At 43.1% G+C, this 21926-nt stretch overlaps 1 protein-coding gene across 1 annotated transcript in view; it reads left to right on the forward strand.

Annotated features, from left to right (window-relative positions):
• Window positions 1–2835: 2835 nt before the first annotated feature.
• GLP1R (glucagon like peptide 1 receptor) overlaps window positions 2836–21926 on the forward strand; it is a 194378-nt gene continuing 175287 nt past the window's right edge. Inside the window, exon 1 of the mRNA XM_060243726.1 lies at window positions 2836–2913. Within this exon, the coding sequence (XP_060099709.1) occupies window positions 2836–2913 (78 nt within the window). The remainder of the gene's footprint in view (window positions 2914–21926) is intronic.

Genomic DNA, 21926 nt, shown 5'->3' on the forward strand with positions numbered 1-21926 from the left:
AGCTCTGCCCCTGCCCCCAGCTGGCAACTGTATCCCCCCTTACTGGAACATGTCCTCCTCCCAGGCCTGTGACAGAGTGTCACAGCGTAACAGAAATGTGATGCTGCTTTCAGGTTGTTTAGTGGACAGTATGAAGATTACAGCCTATAGAACAGCAAATCCTGCAATGAATCACAGTGAAATCCTTCAAGAGTTGAAACTGAAGCCTGATCAAAATACAACAATGCACACACACAGTGTCTCATTTAAACTGATCTCTCAGTTGCTACACATGTATTGTTAGCACAACAGAAAATCAGGGCGGGTAGAGCACTGACATGTTAATGCTATGTGCCTAGCATTCTAATGCTACATGCCTTAAACATACATTGGGTAAGTTCTTATTGTCCACAAGCATCATGTTTAAATCAGGCCTGCTGGTAGATCTCTTGGATCTAAATTTTTCAAAATAAAGGACTTGCCAAGAGCTGTAATGTCTTTCCTCTGAAGCCCAGTGATTGGAAGTAAGGAATGTCCTAAATGGCACCATGGTGCTCTATTTGTCCTGGTGGGAAATGCCTGCACATGTGGCCCATTAGTGTGCTTGCAGCCTCTCTCAGCAATGCAGACAACAACTCCCAAGTGCTGTTTTCCATCAGGATAACAGTGCAAGTGGAAGACTGAAGCCCCTTCTCTTCCTTATGCTATGATCCTGATCCGAAAGGATCTTGCATTCTTGGGAAATATGCCACTTTAGGCCAAGTACACAGGGAAGTACAATTCGCTGTAAATCCCATACTCCTAGCACTTTGCTACACGAACATGGCAAACCACATTAATTATGTAGCACTTTCACTATAGAAGCTGGTATAGGGTGAGTATAAACAGTTATGCCCTTCTAAGTCCATTGACTTCAATGGATTTGGAAGGTTGGCACGGTAAAGCAGTTATAGTGTGTTGAGGAAAAGCAGCTAAACAGAGCCACCTGTACCTAGCCTCCCTGAACTTTGCAACAAGTCTCAGTACTAAAGAACTTGAAGAAAAACACTCCCTCTCACAGCCTTCCCAGCCAATTTTTGTATATTTGTTCTGATCTGTTCTCTGTGGGAAATCCAAATATGGCTATCTCCCACCTGCAGGACTGCATTATGTTAAATTGTACATGATGCAGTGTGGGTATAGTGCTAATGGGAAAGAACTGAATTTTAAAAATGGCCTAGAAAGGCCCCCAGAATTTGTAGTCCCATAAATTGCTTGATCATTACATTAAATCAAACTTTCCCCTGTGACAGTGTATAAATAACCTACCTTTTTTTGCTATACTGGTGATGCTGGGTAATTAGTGGTCCTGATCTGATACTGTAGTCTCTGCTGAAGAAAAATATAGCTGAGAGATGACTTTAATCAGTTACAGACTTTAAAACAATTACTGAAGCATTATTTCTCTGGACCTGGTACAAATTTGTAACATGGCCCTTCCCCCACAATTCCATTCTCTAATCTCATGCGTTAGGTAGGAACATTCTCTAATTTTGTCCCCTGAAATGAAAATAGATTACAGAAACTGCTGGGCCTAGTTCTGTGTTTTGCCTTTAGTAGCAACACCAGGGAGGAAGTACCAGCACCTATGTGCAGCCAGTTCTGCCCCATCCAGGATTTTGATCCTGATTTATGCACTATTGGGGCAGGCCAAGTTTTGTTGAGTGCACCAATGCTACAGAAGTCAGGTACTAGATCTTGGAAAGTAATTCTAGGATGGGATTAAAAAAAAAAATCCTTCTGTTACATATGGTTGCCAACCTCCAGGTGGTGGCTGGAGACCTTTTGGGGTTACAATTCATCTCTGTGCAACAGAGACAATTCACTTGGAGAAAATTACTGCCTTGGAAGGTGGATACTATGGCATTACACCCCACTAAAATCCTGTACCTCCCCAAACTCTCTCCTCCTGAGGCTCCGCCCCCGAAATCGCTAAGTATTTCCCATTACGGATATGGTAATTCTAGGAGACTGGATTGAACTGATTTTTGAAATGATAAGAGTAATTTCACATAATTAAAGAAACTGGGGTAGTCATTTACTTCTTATACACTGTATAAGAAGAAGTAAATGACTACCGGATATGTATAAGTTATACATATTTTTAGTATGAACGGATCCGGTGTTGTTCCCTAAAGTTCTGCCACGCCAATCACGACGGTCAAAGATTTTGCGTTTCCTCATCCTTCCCATGCAGGTTTAGGAGTGAAAGTGAAGCGGAATTCCGAATAAAGACGGCCACTTTGAAAACCAAACCAAACTGGAGTCCGGCTGTTCTACCCATAATCAACAGGTGAAGTTTCCCCATAGAATGGAAATGCAGAGATGCCGGGACCCAGGCTTCTTAGGCATCTTCTCTCAGGGGACGGAGGCGGCGATGCTAACCCTACGCGTTACTCATCCCAAGCACAGCACCGGGGAACATCGAACGCACGAAAGTCTCTGACCCAGGCGGGGGGAGGGGGGAGGAGGGCGGTGCGCGCGTGGCGACTGGAGACGCGCGGTTGCGCCGCGATTCCTGCCAGCCGAGCAGTGGGCGCGTGCGGCGTCGGGATTGGGAAGCGATTGGTCGCCGAGGCGCGCGCGGGCTGAGCCAGACCTCGGGACTCCCCCGCGCCGCACTTACAAAAGCCGCCGCGTCCGCACGCCAAACTTCAGCCAAACTCCGCAGCGCCTTGGTGGGCGTCTCTCTCCGACCCGGCTGCTGGACGCAGGGAGCCCAGGCTGCGGTGGCTGCTCGGGACAGCACGGCAGAGGCTCGCACGTGGGGCAGTTTCGGGGTGCCGCTTGCGGGCGCCGCAGCCGCTAGCTGCCGCCATGCCCGCGGTTCCCTGGGAGAGCTTCGCGTTGGCAGTGCTTTTGGCGGTGGGAGAAGCGGCTCCCACGAGGCAGCAGGTGAGTCCGGGGCACGAGGGCGACCTTCCTTCTCAGGGCCCGGAAAGGAGAGAGGGCTCAGGCCTGGGAGGGAAGGAGGGCGGGGGGAGTTGCCAGGCTGCAGCTTCCCGGAGCTTTCGCTAGCTGCAGAGTTTGGCCTTTTCTCCAGCCGCTGTCTGCGTGCTCCAGCCCGCACGAGGGGAAGGGGCATTGGCACCCCTTACAAAAGATCTCTCTCGGCGCTGCTGGTAGTGGAGATCTTTGCAGTTCTTCAACCCCGGTGGCAAAAACAAAATCTAGCACACACACACAAAACCCTCCACCACCCAGCCCTGGAACTAAACCCGGTACTGCTCGCTTCCAGTTTGCGTTGTACGGCCTCGTTATGTTCGGGCCATTCTTCTTTCCTTCTGCAGTTAGGCGAGACGTTCGACGTCCCTAGCTCGTTCTTCCACTTAACTCTCGATCTGTGCTCTGACCCTCGTGAGTAGGCAGTTGTCGATCCTGGCCCTGGGGGATGCTGAGCAGGGCCATTTTAACAGCATTATGGACCCCGGTTAAAGCAGTGTACTGGGCCCCTAGGACAACTGCTCACAGGAATAAAATGTAAATGGTTATTAGTACTGCATCATACACAGATTAGTATAGGGCCCCTATGCTTGTGGGGCCCAGGGGCAAGTGCCCATCAGGTCCGTGGCTTAAGACAGCCCTAATGCTGAGGAAGGCCATGTGACTGTAGATGCCTTCAGAAGTTCATGTAATCTGTAAGACATTCTCAATTTGAGTCTTTACAAAAAGCTTCAAAAGGAGCATGCAGTGTGTATGAATAGAATGCCAAATACTGACCAAAGGCCTGTCTTTAGAAATATACTGTATGCATGTGTGTGTGTAGAGGAGAATTAATTCTTGACAGATGTGGTATTGGAGAGAGAGTGAATAGGCTAGAGAAGTGGGGTTTTTTTCTTGTATAGGTTGTTTGAAAGTTGTGTTTTTGGGAGGGGATGGTGTACCCATTGTTCTCAGAGTCGCTGCATGGCCTGACAAAGGGGGTGTCTCTGAGCGACAGCTGCTTCGTCCCAGCCCAAAACACTTCTGCAGTGTCTGCTGAGGATTGCTGGAATGCACATGATGTAGCTGAGGGAGGAGAGAACTTCAGTTTGCACCCAACTGCCATTAGTGTTAGAGTATACCGGCCTATATTACTTGTGGCTGGGGGCTATGCTGAGGAAAGCCAAAGGACTTAAAAACTTTATACACCCTCATTGAGTTATGCTTAACTGTGTTCTATAAGCTTAGAAGCAAAAACTGAAAGGGAACCTGCTGAAAAAAGCTAAGCTAAATGCTGTCAGGCTGCCTACTTATGTTATTGCAAGTACCTAAGTTGTACTGGTTTCATTGGGAATTTCTTTCAAGCAAAGATTGCAGCTTAAAAAATGTCTTGTGGCCTTTGTATGGTTCCACTTCTGCATTAGAAGTACTGGAGTTTGTCTAAATCTTGCAGCGAGTAAGGGGTTCTGATACAAATCATATATCTTAAACTTTTTACATTTGTAAATGACTGTTGTATGATCCACTCTGTATGGGGCATATTTCTAACCAGGGCTTTTTTTTGAGCAGGAATGCACAGGAACACAGTTCTGGCTGGCTTGGTGTCAGGGGATGTGGCCTAAAATGCAAATAAGTTCCTGCTAGTTTTTTTCTACAAAAAAGCCCTGCATGAAACAATGGTGATGTCAGGGGTGTGTGGCTTAATATGCAAATGAGTTCCTGCTGGGCTTTTTCTACACCCCCCCCCATTTCTATCTATTATTGTTTTGAACAAATGGAAGACTAATCATATATCTTAGACTTTTTACATTTGTAAATGACTGTTGTATGATCCACTCTGTATGGGGCATATTTCTAAACAGGGTGCGTGGTTACCGCGGTTACCGTGTATGGTTAAGATGGACACCTGTCGGTGTGCATGCAGCCCACTTTCCAAACCAACCCCAGATTCACACTGAATAATCAAAGCTTGAGGAAGAAGAGCTGCCTCCTGCTGCTTCTTGCTCCTGTGCAGGCTGTGTACTCCACTGAATGGGACACCCCCCAGTCTGGGCACATGCTCACTCTATGGGATCTTTGTCAAAGTGGCAAGGTGCTTCCATGAGTTTGTAAGAAACACCAAAAATCTGGGTAGACCAAAACCAGAAACAACATTTAAGGAGAGTAATACCAATATCTGGAAGTTGGTTTTATACTGTCTCTCTCAACTAAAAGTCCCCAAGGCAGTTTCCAGCATAGTAGGTAGGTAGGTAGGTAATTTTATTTATATCCCGCCCTCCCCGCCGAAGCAGGCTCAGGGCGGCTGACAACATCATTCAATTATACAAAAACAACAAACAACAAAGTTACATTTAACGTTAAAATTCTAATAAGTTTAAAATTGATTAATTAATTAGTAATAAAAGTGCTAGTGCTGTTTGTTCTTTATATGATGGCGGTAATCCTTAGCAGTCACTTCCTTCATCAGCGAAAGCCAGTCGAAAGAGGAAAGTTTTGCAGGCCCTGCGGAATTGTTCAAGGTTCCGCAGGGCCCGCATTTCCTCTGGAAGTTGGTTCCATAGGTTCGGGGCTACAGAGGAGAAGGCCCGATTACGGGTGCATTGCAGCTTCACCTCTCTTGGTCCGGGGGTGGTCAGCAAGTTTTTTCCAGCTGACCTCAGTGCTCTCTGGGGTTCGTATGGGGAAAGACGGTCCCTAAGGTAGACAGGTCCTCGACCATATAGGGCTTTAAAGGTGATGACCAGCACTTTGTAACGAACCCGGTATGTAACTGGCAGCCAGTGCAGCTCGCGCAGCCCAGGCTGTATATGCTCCCATTTAGGGAGCCCCAGTAACAGTCTGGCCGCTGCGTTCTGCACCAGCTGCAGCTTCCGGGTTCGGTACAGAGGCAGCCCCATGTAGAGGGCATTACAGTAATCCAGTCTCGAGGTGACCGTTGCGTGAAGTACCGTTGCCAGATCTTGGCGCTCTAGGAAGGGAGCCAACTGCCTTGCCCGCCTCAAGTGGAAAAAGGCTGACTTGGCAGTGGCTACAATCTGGGCCTCCATTGATAATGAAGGCTCCAGTAAGACTCCCAGACTCCTAACCCGGTGCGCCGCTTTCAGCGGCGCCCCGTCGAAGACCGGAAGAGGTATTTCCCCTTCCCGGGCGCCCCGACCCAGACAAAGGACTTCTGTCTTCGCTGGATTCAGTTTCAGCCCACTCTCCCTCAACCATGTTGCCATATCCTGCAGGGCCCGGTCTAAATTCTCAGGGACGCAGTCAGGCCGGCCGTCCATCAGCAGATAGAGTTGGGTGTCATCTGCATATTGATGGCACCCAAGTCCATATCTCCTGGCAATCTGGGCAAGAGGGCGCATATAGATATTGAATAACATTGGTGAGAGAACTGCCCCCTGAGGCACTCCACAATCCAGTGTGCGCCTCCGGGACCGCTCACCACCAATTGCCACCCTTTGTCCCCGATCCTCGAGGAAGGAGGAGAGCCATTGTAAGGCAGACCCCCTCACCCCTATATCGGCGAGGCGGCGGGTCAGTAGCCGATGGTCGACCGTGTCGAACGCGGCCGACAGATCTAACAACATCAGCACCGCCACACCGCCCCGATCCAGATGCCGTTGGAGATCATCTACCAGGGCGACCAGTACTGTCTCCGTCCCATAACCCGGGCGAAAGCCGGACTGGCAAGGGTCTAGGATGGAAGCTTCATCCAGAAAGCTCTGCAACTGCGACGCCACTGCCCTCTCTATTATTTTACCTAAAAACGGTAAATTAGAGACCGGTCGGTAGTTTGCCAATTCGGCCAGGTCTGCTGTACTTTTTTTCAAGAGGGGTCGGACCAAAGCCTCTTTCAGGGATGATGGAAAGCGCCCCTCCGAGAGGGATCTGTTTATGATGTCCCGTAAAGGACATTCAAGCTCCCTCTGGCAGGATTTAATTAGCCAGGAGGGGCATGGGTCCAGATCGCAAGTTGTAGGGCGCGCAGAGGAGAGAATTCCGTCGACTTCCTCCAGGTTGAGCGGGTCGAAAAGGACAGTAAAGAAAGACAGTAAAAGGACAGTAAAGAAAGAAACAGTAACAATTTAGTTTAAAGCAATAAAAATTCCATTAAATTAGTGATCTTAAAGAGTCAAATGAGAGCTGTGCAGAGGGAAACCAAAGGATTTTTAAATGCTTTATACCCTCATTGTAGTTACCTGTCTTCTGCTATAATGCCTGATATTGTACGCGCTCACACACACTGCTGCATGCTACACTTGACAGAAGGTAAAAGGTCAAAGGTAGAGAGAGGGGATATTGCTGGCTGTCCAAGCTGAGGTTCGGATCTCATGGAAGGAGTCAAATGTCCCTGGAGGCAATTATAAAAAAACTGCATGGTTATTACGGTATTTATTTTTTGTATGGCAGAGTTTCACACAGGACACATATAATAATTAAAAATATGTAACCAAATTGATACAATGGATATACAGGCAGACTGAACAATCCCACTAAGTGCTGCTATATAAATTTTCAGTCCATTCAATCCAGCTGTGAAAAGTTCAAAGAACTCTATCATGTTCCCCTGGAAATCAGGCTGCACCACATTTGCAGTAGGGCCTATTTTGCCCCATTTAAACAACAAGTCTGTGTATCTGCCTGTTCATATTCTGTTTGCTGTCCTCCATGCTTTACATGATAAGCCAAATCCTGTGGGCCTCTGGTTGATATTGATCAGGTTATGGATACTGGGTGTAACTGATCATGTTTTCAACTATTTGGTCCTTAGGTTGAAATTTTCTGATTGCAGGATTGAATGGACTGAAAATTTAGATAGCAGTACTTAGTGGGATTGTTTAGCCTGCCTGTATATCCATTGTATCAATTTGGTTATATGTTTTTTATTATATGTGTCCTGTGTGAAACTTCTTATGTAAAACACTTTTATTTTAGCAACATATGATATTCAAATTCAATAAAACATTAATAAACTCATTATCTATCTCATACATTGCTATTTTCCACCCTTACTTTCCCCCTATATCTTTACTTCCACCGGTGTCATTTGATTAAAATACTTATAAAAAGAAGGTAACCTTATCTCTTAAGAATCTTATAACATAAAAATAGAAAAGAAAGATATAAAATTGTTATTCTTCAAGAAAATACATATTTCTAATATTACTAATACATAACCCTATCTTCATTGTTATAGTGCGCCTTCGTTCTTCATTTTAATATTTTTAACACTTAATTGTTATCAAAAATTGCCCAATGTCCTTTTATTTTCCATTCTTTTTCTATATATCTTCTGTATTTTCTCCAGTCCATTTTAAAGCTATCCAAATCATAGTCTTTTAAGATTCTTGTAAGTTTATCCATTTCACTCCATGACATAACTTTAACAACCCAGTCCCATTTTTCTGGTATTTTATCTTGCTTCCATAACTGTGCATACAATGTCCTTGCAAATTAAAGTTCAAGGTGTTCAAATATTTTCCAAATCATTTCTAAAAAATATGTATGGTATCAGATTATTCTAATTTCGGTGCACTGAGGACAAACAAGTCTTAGGTCATGCCCATTCACTGAAACTTAGTTCTACACTTCCTTCTATACACTTCCCCTCTCTTCAGTTCTTTTTATGAGAATGAGTTTTTTATTTAATACTGTGGAGAGGAAATATAAATAATTGTTACTTCTGGATTTTTAAAAACAGTTTTGTGGATCTTTTTTTGTCTGTTCCACATAAACTAGTAAACAGTTCAGGAGATTGTTGCTCCATTTGTTACAACTGCAAATAAATATTATTTTAAAAGTACATTCTGTTTGTAATAATTGTTTGGATACACTATATTTTTAATATGCTAGTTGTGATAATTTAATGCCAAGTAAAATTGCCCATAGTCATATTTTATGTTCCTAAAGTAAGAATGACTTTCAATCCGGAAAAGAAAAAAGAAGTGCTGATGTAGCATTTTTTCCAAAAATTCAGTTTTTTTTTTTTAAAGGAAAAAAACCGGGTTTTTTCTGAGCTTCAAAATTTTTGAAAATGTTACATCTCTACTACTTCAGATCAACACGCCTGCCCACTTGGATCTACCCCCCAGAATGGTTGAATAACTAGTTCAGAAGGAGGGGGTTGAGGGCAGAGGAGGCCAAAATAATAGGTCATCCATTGCCTCAAACAAAGGCCTGGTGGAACATCTCTGTTTTGCAGGCCCTGCAGAACAGAAGCAGGTCCTGCAGGGCCCTGATCTCACTTGGGAGAGTGTTCCACCAGGCTGGAGCCAGAACGAAAAAGGCTCTGGTGAAGGCTAAGTGTATGCAGGGCTTTTTTTGTAGAAAAAGCCCAGCAGGAACTCATTTGCATATTAGGCCACACACCTCTGATATCAACATTGTTTCACACAGGGTTTTTTTTGTAGAAAAAGCCCACCAGGAACTCATTTTTGTATTAGGCCACACCCTCTGACACCAAGCCAGCCGGAACTGCATTCCTGTGCATTCTGACTGTAACGCTTTTTGAGGGACATAGCGAGAGAGGTGATCCTGTAGATATGTAGGTCACAGACCACTTAAGCATTTAAGTACTTCTGTACTTAGCATTAAGGTCAGAAAACCTGAGTTGATTTTTTTTAAACTTAATTTGTTGTAGTAGCAGCAGATTGATAATGGACTTCGTCCATCTGCAATAAGGGCATGCAGAATAAAGCAAAGGGAATGTTCAGATATGTTCCGTTTCATTCCACTTGTTGGACTATCTTCTGTCCTGGCAAGTTTTGCCATTGCTTTACTCTGATGAAGACTCTGTGCCTTATTGGGGATCAAGCATAAGAACTGGGCACTGCCTACAAGTAGGATTTGCTTTATGAAGAAAGGCTAGAGCTCTGAACTTAAAACTGAATGAGGTTGGAGGTAATTATATCAGGCCAGTGGAAATAGGGAGGTGCAAACTTCAAGGGGCCTTTTAGTGGTATGCACTGTACAATCTGTGGTTATACTGAATAGTGCAGAACATTGGGCTGAGAGGACAGAGGAGAGGAGGAGGTCACTGTCGTCTCAGTGACAGAATGAGGGCATTTCAGCAGTAGATATGGAGCAGAATGAGGCTATGAAGATAAAGAACAAAAAGCAAAAACTCAGATCATCTCATTCGATTTGGAGAGCAATCTAGGTTGCAGGCTTCCCTGACAAGACAAACTTGAGAATGCAGTAGATGAGAGAAGATAGAATTAGGCAGAGACAGTGGTAGCTGTAGGCAACCCATATAGTTACTTAAAATGATGGACTTGGAAGGGGCTTGCTGGCTGCTTTAGAATTACATCAAGCTTTGGAGCAGTTTTATAATCAAGCCTCTGTGACTCTTCTCTTGATTAGATGGCATCTCATGAAATTAAGACTTACATTTGTGTGAAATGTGTATTAATGTGTTTTCATTCTGTCACCTTGACCACTAAGGGAAGGGTGTGTGAAGAATAGAAGGTTGCACCAACTAAACTGGGGGGGGGAGGGGAAGGATTCAGTTCAGTGGTACAGTAAAAAGTCTTACATTCATTACTCTATAAAATTAGAAGTAACCAACAAGGGGATTCTTCAGAATAAACTGTACAGTAATAAAGAAACTTTTGTTTTAAAAAGATCCCACTGAGTAGGTATAGGAATACTTATATATTTTTAAAAAAGTATAGTAATTCTTATAGTAATCATTATGGGTATCTTTCAAATGGCACACATTTGACCTTTGCTGTGTGAGCTACACTGGCTCCCGGTGGTGTACCAGATCAGGTTCATGGTGTTGGTTTTGACTTTTAAGTCCTGAGCAGTCAGAGACCTACATACCTTCACGACTACCTCTCCCAGTACGCCCCAAGAAGAGTTCTGTGTTCTGAAAACAAGAACACTGGTGGTCCCCGGCCTGAGAGAGATCTAGTGGCCCTCAGGGACAGGACCTTTTCATTCTTGGCCCTTACTCAGTGGAACTGTCTGCCAGATGACATCCATGCCCTGCAGGGCTTTCTTTCTGCAAGGTGGAGATGTTCCTCCAGGTATCTGGTTGATGCATCAAGTAGTCTGGCACTTTCACATACCCCCATTCCTCGTTAGCCTTCCCAACAAGGCACTGAAGAAATTATGCTCACCATCCATAGCATAAGGATATTTTTACTGTTTGGAACAAGATACTGTATGTTTACTATGTTGTTAGCCACCCTGAGCCCTGCTTTCAGGGAAGAGTGGCCTATAAATAGAATACAATAAATAAATAAATTGGTAGGAAGGTGTGCAGTGTCCACCATGGAGTAAAAAGATGTTTTGTTCTTATTTTTTAATACATCATGTGCATAATTCACCAAAAGCTAAGCACTTCTTTGCATGTATTTAAACTTTCTTATTCAAATTTGTAGGACAGTTTTTGATATATATAAGAATTACATACTAAGAATTTAATATTTTCTAAAAATATTTAATGGAAGAAAAAATGCAGTTAAGTTTTTTTAATTAAATAAAGGTCACATTTATTTATCCCTGTAACAACTTTTTAAAGCATGTGTATTAACTGACCTTTTGGGTCCATAGAGAACAGTGTAGTTTTGGTACCTTTCCTTTTAACCAAATAAACTTAAACTATTGTTTTCTTAGGATTCCTCTCTAAACAGATGCTGCTGCCTTATGCCGTCAAACTTTTCTTCATCTGTGGCTCTCCATGGGCAGAGAAAGCTCTTCGAACAAAATGCTACTTCAGTCTTTTAACTGAAGATGCCAAGTGCTGAACCTGTAATCTGGCGTATTCAAAATAGGCACTTTACCACTGTGCTACAGCCCTGCCATCTCTCTACACTTTTGCTTCTCTTCTGAAACCTTCTTAAATACCTTCTTAAACCTTCTGAAACCTTCTTAAATACCTAGTATAATAAAATAATATACTTCAAACCTTGGTCATCATATATGACAGTCAGTGTAGGAATACAGGGTATTTTCCCATCCAGAAGGATCTCTTGAGAACATTTTTCTCAAGATCTGTTTGCTGTTTCTCTGAGAATGTAGACTATTCCTCCAGTCCAAGAGCTAACCCACCCCAAATTGAACTTTATTATCTTGGAAGTGCCACTGGACTCAAACTTTGTTCTCACATCTGTTTGTTTAGTCTTGTATTTGTATGCTAATTTACTTGTATTTGTATGCTAATTTACTGCCATTTATAGATTTTACCAATCACCTTAATCCAATCTCAGCTATAATCGCCCAGTCACCTTGCCCCACATATTCCCCAGAAAGCACTGCAATCAAGCTCTCAAAATCTTTTGGCTGTCCTTAGGCCAAAATAGGCTAGGCTTAATTCCACCAGAGCAAGAGCCTTCTCGGTTGTGCCCCCAATACTTTGGAAAACCCTCCCAGAAGCCATCAGGGCCCTGTGGGACTTATCATAGTTCCGCAGGGCCTGCAAGACTGAACTGTTTTGGATGGCATATAACACCTAATAGGAAAGGGCTGCCACTACATCTGGATCTATCGCACTTTAGTACTAACTGCCTAGGATCTGTACATGCTGAGAAAAGAAAATATTATATGATCCACCTGAAGTAGCATCATTGCAATTGTTGGATTGTTTTATTGTTTTAATATTGTTTATTGTGTATTTTATGCTGTTAGCCGCCTTGAATCTGCATAGAATGGGTGGGATATAAATATAACTTAAATAAATAAAAATATCTTGATGCCAACTAGCCCTTCCTGGCAACTAACCTCCCCCTTCTATTGACCTATATATAATGGTTGAGGAAATTCTGTTTCACTGTATCTAAAGAAGTGTGCTTGCATACAAAAGCTTATACCTTGAATAAAATTTTATTGGTCTTTCTTAACAATTAGCATGAGATTCAGTTCTGTCCACAGATATTTTACTTAAACAGGTATATGTTCCTATTTGTGAACAGGATTGTAGGTTATATATTTATATACAGATTTGCATTTAGAATGGACAGTATTGAAAAGGTAGTCCACCTGCACCCGTACAATTAAGAGAGAGGGTAATGATATGAAAAAATTGAAAAGCTTGTACTGATCCAGGCTGTGCATAGTTTTCTGTTCATTTAAACTTTTGGCAATTGTCTTTAATAAGCTGAACAATCAGCAAATTCAGTTGCTTATAGTGGAAAAGTAAGTACTGCTCTATGTTCTTGACTACCCTTCAGGATGACATTGTTAGACCTTTTGATAGCCAATTTTTAAAAGTTCAAAAATGACATGAAACCCTGTTAATACCCATCTAGCTTATTTCTAGACAAAAGGAGATTTATGGCATTTGAGTAATTTTTTTTCTCCTGAACATCACAAATCGCTTTAGCAGAATTTTCTTCAGATCATGTTTTTCAGAACTCTCGTTATGTTTGTAATTGTGTCATATTTTTTTACACTCTCTTCTACCTAACACTTGAAAAATAACTTGATAATCCATCTTGAAAATGTCTGGCTGAGTGACCATTCACTGGTCATGTACTCACCTCCTGCAAAATAGATCTGCACTGTGGACTGTTGCTTTGATGTGTGGATTTTCCAAGATTCCCGCCTGACTTGTAGGAGCTGAACTTTTGATACGAGATTCACAAAGTTTAAGAGGTTTTCTTCCAAAAAGGGTATGTGGTAAAGTGAATTTAATGTATTAATCCAGAGTGAGAGTGTTTGTTGAACCCGATTCAGATAATAAAATTCAATTAAACATTGTGAAGGTACTAAATAGGGCTGTGCTTCTTTCCACTGGGCTTCAGCTTGCCATATCTGGCAGCTGTATTTGTAATGTTTAAAAATGAAGCTGTGAATTTTGACAAAGAGATGCATACATGCCTACTGTAGCTGGCTTTGAAAGGTTATAGAACTTGTTCTCTTCTCTTGCTTTTGATCCTAAGATTCCTCATGCACCTACAGACATTTAGTATCTGTCAGCCCTGACCTGGATTTCCCAGGCTAACCTGATCTTGTCAGATCTTGGAAACTAATCAGAGTCAGCCTAGTCAGTGTTTGGTTGGCCTGAGAAACACCAGGGTGACTACACAGAGGCAGGCAATAGCAAACCACCTCTGAACTTCTCTTGCCTTGAAAACCCTACAGGGTCACTATAAGTTGGTTGTGACTTGACAGTAAAAAAACAAAAACCTGTCATCCTGTCTCTGCCTGAATACTGACAAATGACTGCTCTGTGCTTTTCCTTAGATCTTTGCCGGAAAGATATGAAGGATGTTGATGATATGATGCATCTGTCTTCTGCATCTTTATTTTTTTCTAAACCAACAGGTTTTTGAACAGATTGAAAGAATTTTAGCAGCAAAGAACAATGACCCTGCAAAATGTTGCTGCCATGAATTTCCATCTGTTTATGGGGCTAAGGAACAACAAATAAATGCTACCTCTAAGCAATGGATGCTAATAAATAATAGAGATGTATGTGTAAAGTGCTGTCAAGTTGCAGCTGACTTACAGTAACCTGATAGGGTTTTCAAGGCAAGTGATTAAGCAGCATTGGTTTGTTATTGCCTTCCTCTGCAAAATCTTCCTTGGTGGTCTCCCATCCAAGTACCAATCCACTTAGCTGCTGAGATATGACAAGATTGGACTCTACTATACCATTGTACATTCTTTGTTTATAATACTGTTCCTCCTTTCTTTTTCAGAGGAGAGTTTGTGTATGCAGTCACATTATCTTAATGAGTCAATAAAGAGCTTTGGATTTCTCAGCATTGCAGCATCACCAGTTCCTATTGTCACCAGGCAATGTGACCCTGTGACCAGTTAAGCTCATTAAACCCTATTGATGGTATTTAAGCTGTCTGACTGAGTGCAAGATTGCAGCCTGATTCTCTCTGTGCAGTGACAACAGATTCACCAATAGGAAGGGATATAAACTTTACATCTGGTTGAAGTGGCATAGGAATGAAAAGGTTCAAGATCAGTCTGCCTCTCATCTGTCTGTCACTCTGGGGCAGGGCCATAGCCAGGATTTTAAAAGTGTGTTGGGGGGGGGTTAAAAAGTCAGAGGGCATCCTTTCCTGTCCACTCTGGGGCTTGCTGCCTCTCAGAAGTTTTTTGTGGTTGGGGCAAAATCTGGAGGCTCTGAATGTGGTCAAGTTGAGGCAGCCAACTCTAAAAATTTGGAGTCAAGAAGGGACCACACCTTGCATCCTTTTCCCCCACCCCAGCACTTGGTAGCCAGCAGCGCTATCCATCCTCCCTCCCCAGCCCATTCCACACAGCTTCCTCTAAGTCCCTCCTGTTTTTGCTGCTGCAGTGCACTGTGCCCTGCTCCTGGCTCTGGCTGCTACTGATGACACTTCACCAGCTCAGCCATGGCAAAAAGAAAAAAAAAAGGGGGGGGGAAGCAGGCTGCACCCTGGAGGCCTCCTGGAAGTCAGGGAGCCCTGCCTGGAAATCAGGGGCAGTGCCCCCACAGGCCCCCCTTTGTCTACAGGTCTGCTCTGGGGTGATGAGACCTTTTAAAAAGTTATCATGAATTTCTATAGTGGTTAATCTTACCTAACACGATTTCTACAAGATAGATACAGATGGGAAGCTGTATTAGTCTATAGCAGTAGAAAAGAGCAAAAGTCCAGTAGCACCTTAAAGACTAACAAAATTTGTGGCAGGGCAGGAGCTTTCCTGAGTTACTGCTCACTTCTTCAGAAAGACCATACTTTCTTAGGAAAGACCAATTTTCTAAGTCTTTAAGGTGCTACTGGGCTCTTGCTCTTTTCTACTGTTTGCACAAACGTGTTTTATTTATTGAGCAGTTCTCTTGGGCTTTTATGCTGGGACACCATTGTCTACCTCCAGCTTCAAAATTAAAATGGAAGTAAAACACAGACATTAAGAACAAAACATGCCTTTTAAAAGCTAAGTGGTAGCAAGCCAGTTATACTTGTTTAGATATGACTGTAGTTGTAGCAGGCTACCAATAGAGGAAATCTATTGACTTAGAGTAAAATGACACTAATGAAACAGAATGGCGAGTTGCTACTCAGTAGTTTATACATTGTTTTGCATTACCTTTCTTTGAGACTTGACTGAAGTATTGTATGGCTTCTTTGTTTAGATCAGGGGTGTTGAACTCATTTGTTATGAGGGTCAGATTTGACTTAAATGAGACCTTGTTGGGCCGAGCTATGTGTATCATAAAATGTAATGCCAGGTAGCGGACATATAAACTTTATAAAGGGCACAGACACACAAGTAAAGATTTTTTTTTTGCTTAAAATAAAACATGCTTAAAATATTAGCCCACTTGCAATATTTTGTTTTACAGTCTCTGATAAATGTCACCTCTTGCTGTGAATTATTGCATCAAAAACTGCAGACAATGTCTGTGCGGTATCAATTTTGAATATGTGTTGTTCAGGTGTGCACATCTGTAAGTTGCAAACCTACTTTTGATTCATTGACATTCATTACAGACCTCTCATAGTCAATGCTTTGAGCCTAAGACCCAGAGGAACATGAAGCAGCTGGGCATTGTGAGCTTTTGTACAGAAGTTGCTTCAGGTACTAGTCAAGAACATGTGAAGGCACCATGGCACAGACTGAAGGCTACGTGGTTGTCTACAAAACTATAATTTTCCCCAGAAAAATGACTACAACTAAAAAAAAATACAATTTCACCCCCCAAAACAACTACAATAATAGGGAGACAGCCATGTACAGTGGTCAGTGTAATGTAATGTAATGTAAAATTTTATTTGTATCCCGCCCTCCCCCGCCGGGGCAGGCTCAGGGCAGCTAACAACATTTAAAAGTGAAACAGTACAATAATAAAACATTAAGTTCACATTAAAACCAGTCAATCAATAATCAAAACATTCCTAAAACTAACATTGGCGGTAAACATTATTAATTTAGCAGTAAACATTAGCTCAGTCATTGGTGAACGCCTGTTTGAAGAGGGCGGTCTTGCAGTGTCAGTGTCAGCCTACTATCTGGGAAGTCTAAATTCAAGACCCCAAATCAAAGGAAAATGTGAAAGAAAAAATAAGGAAAATTTACTGGGTAAACTTGGGGTAGAGCACACTCTCAGGCTAATGCTGATATTTCTCTTCTAAATAGTTCACATGCTTTCCTATTGAGAAAGACTGGAGGGCATGAGTACAGTGAAAAAAAAGAAGGGGAACCCAGTTTCAAGCCCAACAGAATTCTCGCTCTCTCTCTGTAGCAAGGCAAAAAGCTCATACCTTCACTAAAACGTTGCTAGTCTTAAAAGCATTCTTTGTAGCTCTCCTGATGGTGGGCAAAGGAAGCTCTGGCTCTTCTTTCCTTCCCCAGGTCAGGAGGAGGGGGAGAAGCCTCAGCCATTCATTAGAAGGAAGAGAGGCTTGTCTCAGTAGCTCTGCAGAGTGATTAATTGAGCCTGGCAAACTTAATCAACCAGCAGAGCTATAGAGGTAAGCTCCCTCATTGGCTGAGGCTGCTCCTCCCTTTCGGAAAAGGGAGGAGAGGGAAAGGCTGCTTTGCTGCTCTGGCTTATCTGGGGAGAAACCCAAAATGGCGACTGAAAAAAGCAGGCAAGGAAAAATGAAGCAGATGACAGCCAGTTGCTGGAGGGCCTGATTGGAGCTCTCTGCAGACCTGATCCGGCCCACAGGCCGTATGTTGACACCCCTGGTTTAGATCTTCTTGTGGACCAATGTGGCTACCTGCTACCTCCACCTACACTGGCATTCCTGTCTTTATGGAATATTTAACATCATGTTTGACAACTGTTATGTTGAGAGTAACAGACTGGTATCCTAACTCTGCTTTTAATGAGGTGCTGTATTCTTTCTAGAACACAATCTGGAATTGTATCCCTTGTTAGTGGCTACATTAGACTTTTAAAAAACATCTAGTGCTGATGCACCCTTGCATTGGTAGACTGAGAGGTGATCCATTGGTGACTTAGGCTTAGCCATGAAAATGTAGGCAAAAGAGATGGAAAAACTGGGTTGGCATATCTTTTCAGGCTTCCTTAGCCTTTGATGAAACAAAGACATGAAGTATATAATGGTATCAGTGGCATCTGCAGGTAGAAAACTTGATAGTTGTATTCATCTGAAGGGAGGGGGGAGCAGGAGATGATAATTTTAAAGAATGTTTTTGAGATTATATCTAAGAGGCACAATACTATTTGCTAGGCTACTGCAACCATTACTGTGGATTTGTGAATAGCTTGTGAGCTGTATATTACTCAAGTTGTCTTTTGTGTGTTTGTAAACATGGAAAAAGGTAAAACCATTTGTCAGATTGCTTGACATGTACCTTTTGATAACATTAGGCGTAAAAGTGTAGCAAACACCATGGCAGTGTAGTTCTCAAAACATGATGCTAAAGCCTTGTTTCATGGACATTACTATTGATACGGGAAGCTTAAATCCCATACCAACTGAACTTTTAAGCAAGGCATTAGCCTTAAGTTCTGGACCACCAGTATTAAAGAGGCTTGGGGATGGAAGCAGTGAACAGCATTTTCAGGTAAAAGAAAGATACTCTGAGAAAGAGGAGATGCTTGAGTAAAGAACATATTAAATGCCTCCCCATTGATAACTGCCGTCATGTTGTAAGTCATTTTTTGCCTATGTACTATATGGAGAAGCCTTTGTACAACTGTATACACCTCCTAAAATGGTTTGTTCATGGCATTTAGCATGTGTTTCCCTTCCAGAAGAAAGCTTTTTTTGTTAAATACCAAATTTGTTACTGATAGAGTTCCCAAGTCCAACCCCAGAAATATCTGGGGACTTTGGGGGTGGAGCCAGGAGACACTGGGGTGGAGCTAGGGTGAGGGGGGGAAACAGCGCCGGGGAGCGTGGCGAGCCGCCCCGTCTCGGAGCGGGCGAGGTCGCCGCTCCGCTGCCGCCTCTGGGGTGGAATCGGAAGGGGGGTGGAGGCGGGCCGGGGGCGTGGCGAGCCACGAGTCCGGGTCCTAGAAGGGCCCGGATTCGCGGCTCGCCATGCTTCTGGCCTGCCTTGCCTTTCCCTGCACTGCTGCCGCCTCTTGGCTGCTCCTCCGAGATGGGCTCAGCCTGGGCTCATCTCGGAGGAGCAGCTGCGGTGGGCGGGGAGGGGGCGGCAGCAGCGCGGCGGCCTCACCGGCTCCGGGATGCGGCTGCTCGCCATGCTCCCCGGCACCGTTTCTCCCCCTCCCCCCACTTCCATTTTTTTGGGGAGCGGGGGAAGAGGGTGGAAATCCTGGGGTCCCCCGCCAGGGCGGGAGGGTTGGGAAGCCTAGTTACTGATGAGACAGGAAGTAAGCAGCAATGATGTACAGTTTTGATGCAGCACCTTTTAAAATCTCCTTTCTGTACTTCAATTTCAAGTGGAAGCAAGCATATGATGTACTTTACACTTCCTTGAGCAGTGAGAAGGAGTTTGGTTCTGTTTGGATAGGGGGAAGGCACTGGAGGGTTATGGTACCTTTATTTACAGATCTATAAGGCAGAGTGCTTTGGGATCAAGCAAACTCCTAAGGACATGATTCTGTACCAGGCTGACATCTAATGTTAAGGAGGAAATCACATCCTCATGTCATTTACTGATTATGCTGTCCTTACTATTTATTATTAATTATTTTCAGCAGATTACTGCTTTAATGCTTTTAATACGTTTTATTGATGTTTGTTTCATTTTCATACTTGTTTGATCTCTCTCTCACTTCTTGTTGCTTCCAAGTTTTTCATTTTCTCTCTATAGGTTTTCTTTTTACTATTTAAGGTCCCATGTGCTCTTGGCCTTGATCATCGCTCTCGTCTCAGTTTTCATTTTTTCTAGGAAATTATGTTGTACTGCTTGGCAAATACTTGTGCATTCTTGGCTTTTGCTTCCTCCATGATAATAGGAACTGCTGGCAATCCAGAATGTTACTTTGTACAGTTAATAGTTTTCCATTTTATTCCTCCATTCTAAATAGAAGTGTTCTTTCCCTAGTCTAGTTGATTTCTCCTAAAGGTCTGGGCTTTTCTCTTTTTATTCTCAGTATTGTTTTTAGAAGAACAGTGTTCCAAGTGCTGCTCTCCTTGTACTTAAAGAAGTAGTGACTACTGGTGGCCGAAGAGTTTTTCTCCTGCTTCTAGGAAATGATTCAGTGGGGCACAACCATTCTCAGAACCGAGAGCTTCTCAGCATATGATGTTCAGATTCATTTCCACTTCTAATTGCGCTCTGAATTCTGATGAGGGAGCTTGAATAGCCTGATTAAAACTGGGCATATTTTTGCTGATACCTCCACTGAGGGTAAAAAACCAACAACCCAAGTTTGTTTTGAAGCATAGCCTAGGATCAAAACTGATTGAATACATTGATGGGTCCTTCCAGTGCTTTTTAAAGCTTGATTTTTTTATTTGTGACATTGCACCCCAATTTGGTTTAAGCATGATATAGAGCCAGCACAGTGTAGTGGTTAAGAATGGCAGACTCTAGTCTGGAGAACCAGGTCTGATTCCCCCCTCCTCCACATGAAGCCAGCTGGGTGACCTTGAGTCAGTCATAGAGCTCTCTCAGCCTCACCAACTCACAGGGTGTCTGTTCTGGGGAGAGGAAGAGAAGGTGATTGTAAGCTGCCCTGAGACTCCTTCAGGTAGCGAACAGCGGATATGAAAACCAACTCTCGTCCTCTGGAAGCTTGCTCCTTCCACTCCTATATGATCAAAAAGTTAACTGCTGCCCCAGTGTTTAGATAAGCCTCAAATATAAGAAAATAAGAGCATGTTATCATAGCTAGAGTTTCAGAGGGTAGCTGTGCTGGTCTGCAGTAGAGCAGCTACATTCAAATCTAGTAGCACCTTAGAGACGAACAGGATTTTTCTTTACTCTCAAAAGCTAGGGTTGTCAGATTTGGGGGGCATTATGGGGGTGGGTGCAGTATCCTTGATGTATTGACATTACCCAGAAGTGTAACCATCATGCTGGTGGTGTTGCACAGTGATGCTCTAGTTTTTGGGTAAACTCCATTGTGTTGGTTGAGCAAAGCAGGAGTCAATTTGCACCTTTAAGACCAACCAAGTTTTATTTAGAACATAAGCTTTCTCAGCTTTCATTTTTTCTAGAAAATCATGGTGTATTGCTTGTGCTACATTCTGCTACATTGTGTTGGTGATGTCCCTGTTTGGGGATGCAGTTTTCCCCGCCAGCCAGCTGGCCAGTGGCAGATCAAAGCCCCAAAAGCAGGGGAATCCCCACTAGGATCTGGGGGCTGGCAACCCTATCAAAAGCTCATATTCCCAAAATCTTGTTTGTCTCTAAGGTGCTACTGGACTTGAAATCCAGCAGTTGCTAGTGTGTTGAGTTAGCATTGGATCCTTACTGGATCATGAGAGTCAGTATGGTGTAGTGGTAGGCTTCACAAGCTGCCATGGAAGCTTGCTGGATGATCTTAGGCTAGTCACATGTTCTCATCTTGACCTAACTCACAGGGTTGTGAGGATAAAAAGGAGGAGGGAACTGTGTAAACTGCTTCAGGTTTCCATTGTGGAGAAAAACAGGGTATAAATACCCCATAGCATGGTTGGTGTGGATAAAATGGAGAAGGGGAGAAAATGTATGCCTCTGCAGCATCTGCCAAATAAAGACATTGTCACTTTCACACACAGTAAATAAGGCACTTTCAATCCACTTGCAGCTGAATTTTACTGTGTGAAATGGCAAAATCCATTTGTAAATAGTAGCTGAAGTAGATTGAAACTGCATTATTTAGCATGTGTGAAAGTGCCTGTGTCTCAAAACCTAGAAATTCCATTCAGCTAACATGTCTAACAGCCAGCAATAGAACTCAATTACACAATGAAAAGGGATTGGACAATATGAGCTGTTAGTGTGACTAAAATGGCACTAGTGAATACCTGTTTTGTTAATCTGCTTGGATTTTATGTATACTTTAAGTACAAATGATGAAACTTCAGTTCCCACAATGTCAGTGGGTAAAATCCCATTTACTTAAGTGGAGTGAGTTTTACTCAGTACATGATTCTGCAAAATTGAATTAGATGTTGGTATATATT

The sequence above is a fragment of the Heteronotia binoei genome, chromosome 1 (assembly GCF_032191835.1).
Source record: "Heteronotia binoei isolate CCM8104 ecotype False Entrance Well chromosome 1, APGP_CSIRO_Hbin_v1, whole genome shotgun sequence".
Lineage (NCBI taxonomy): Eukaryota > Metazoa > Chordata > Lepidosauria > Squamata > Gekkonidae > Heteronotia > Heteronotia binoei.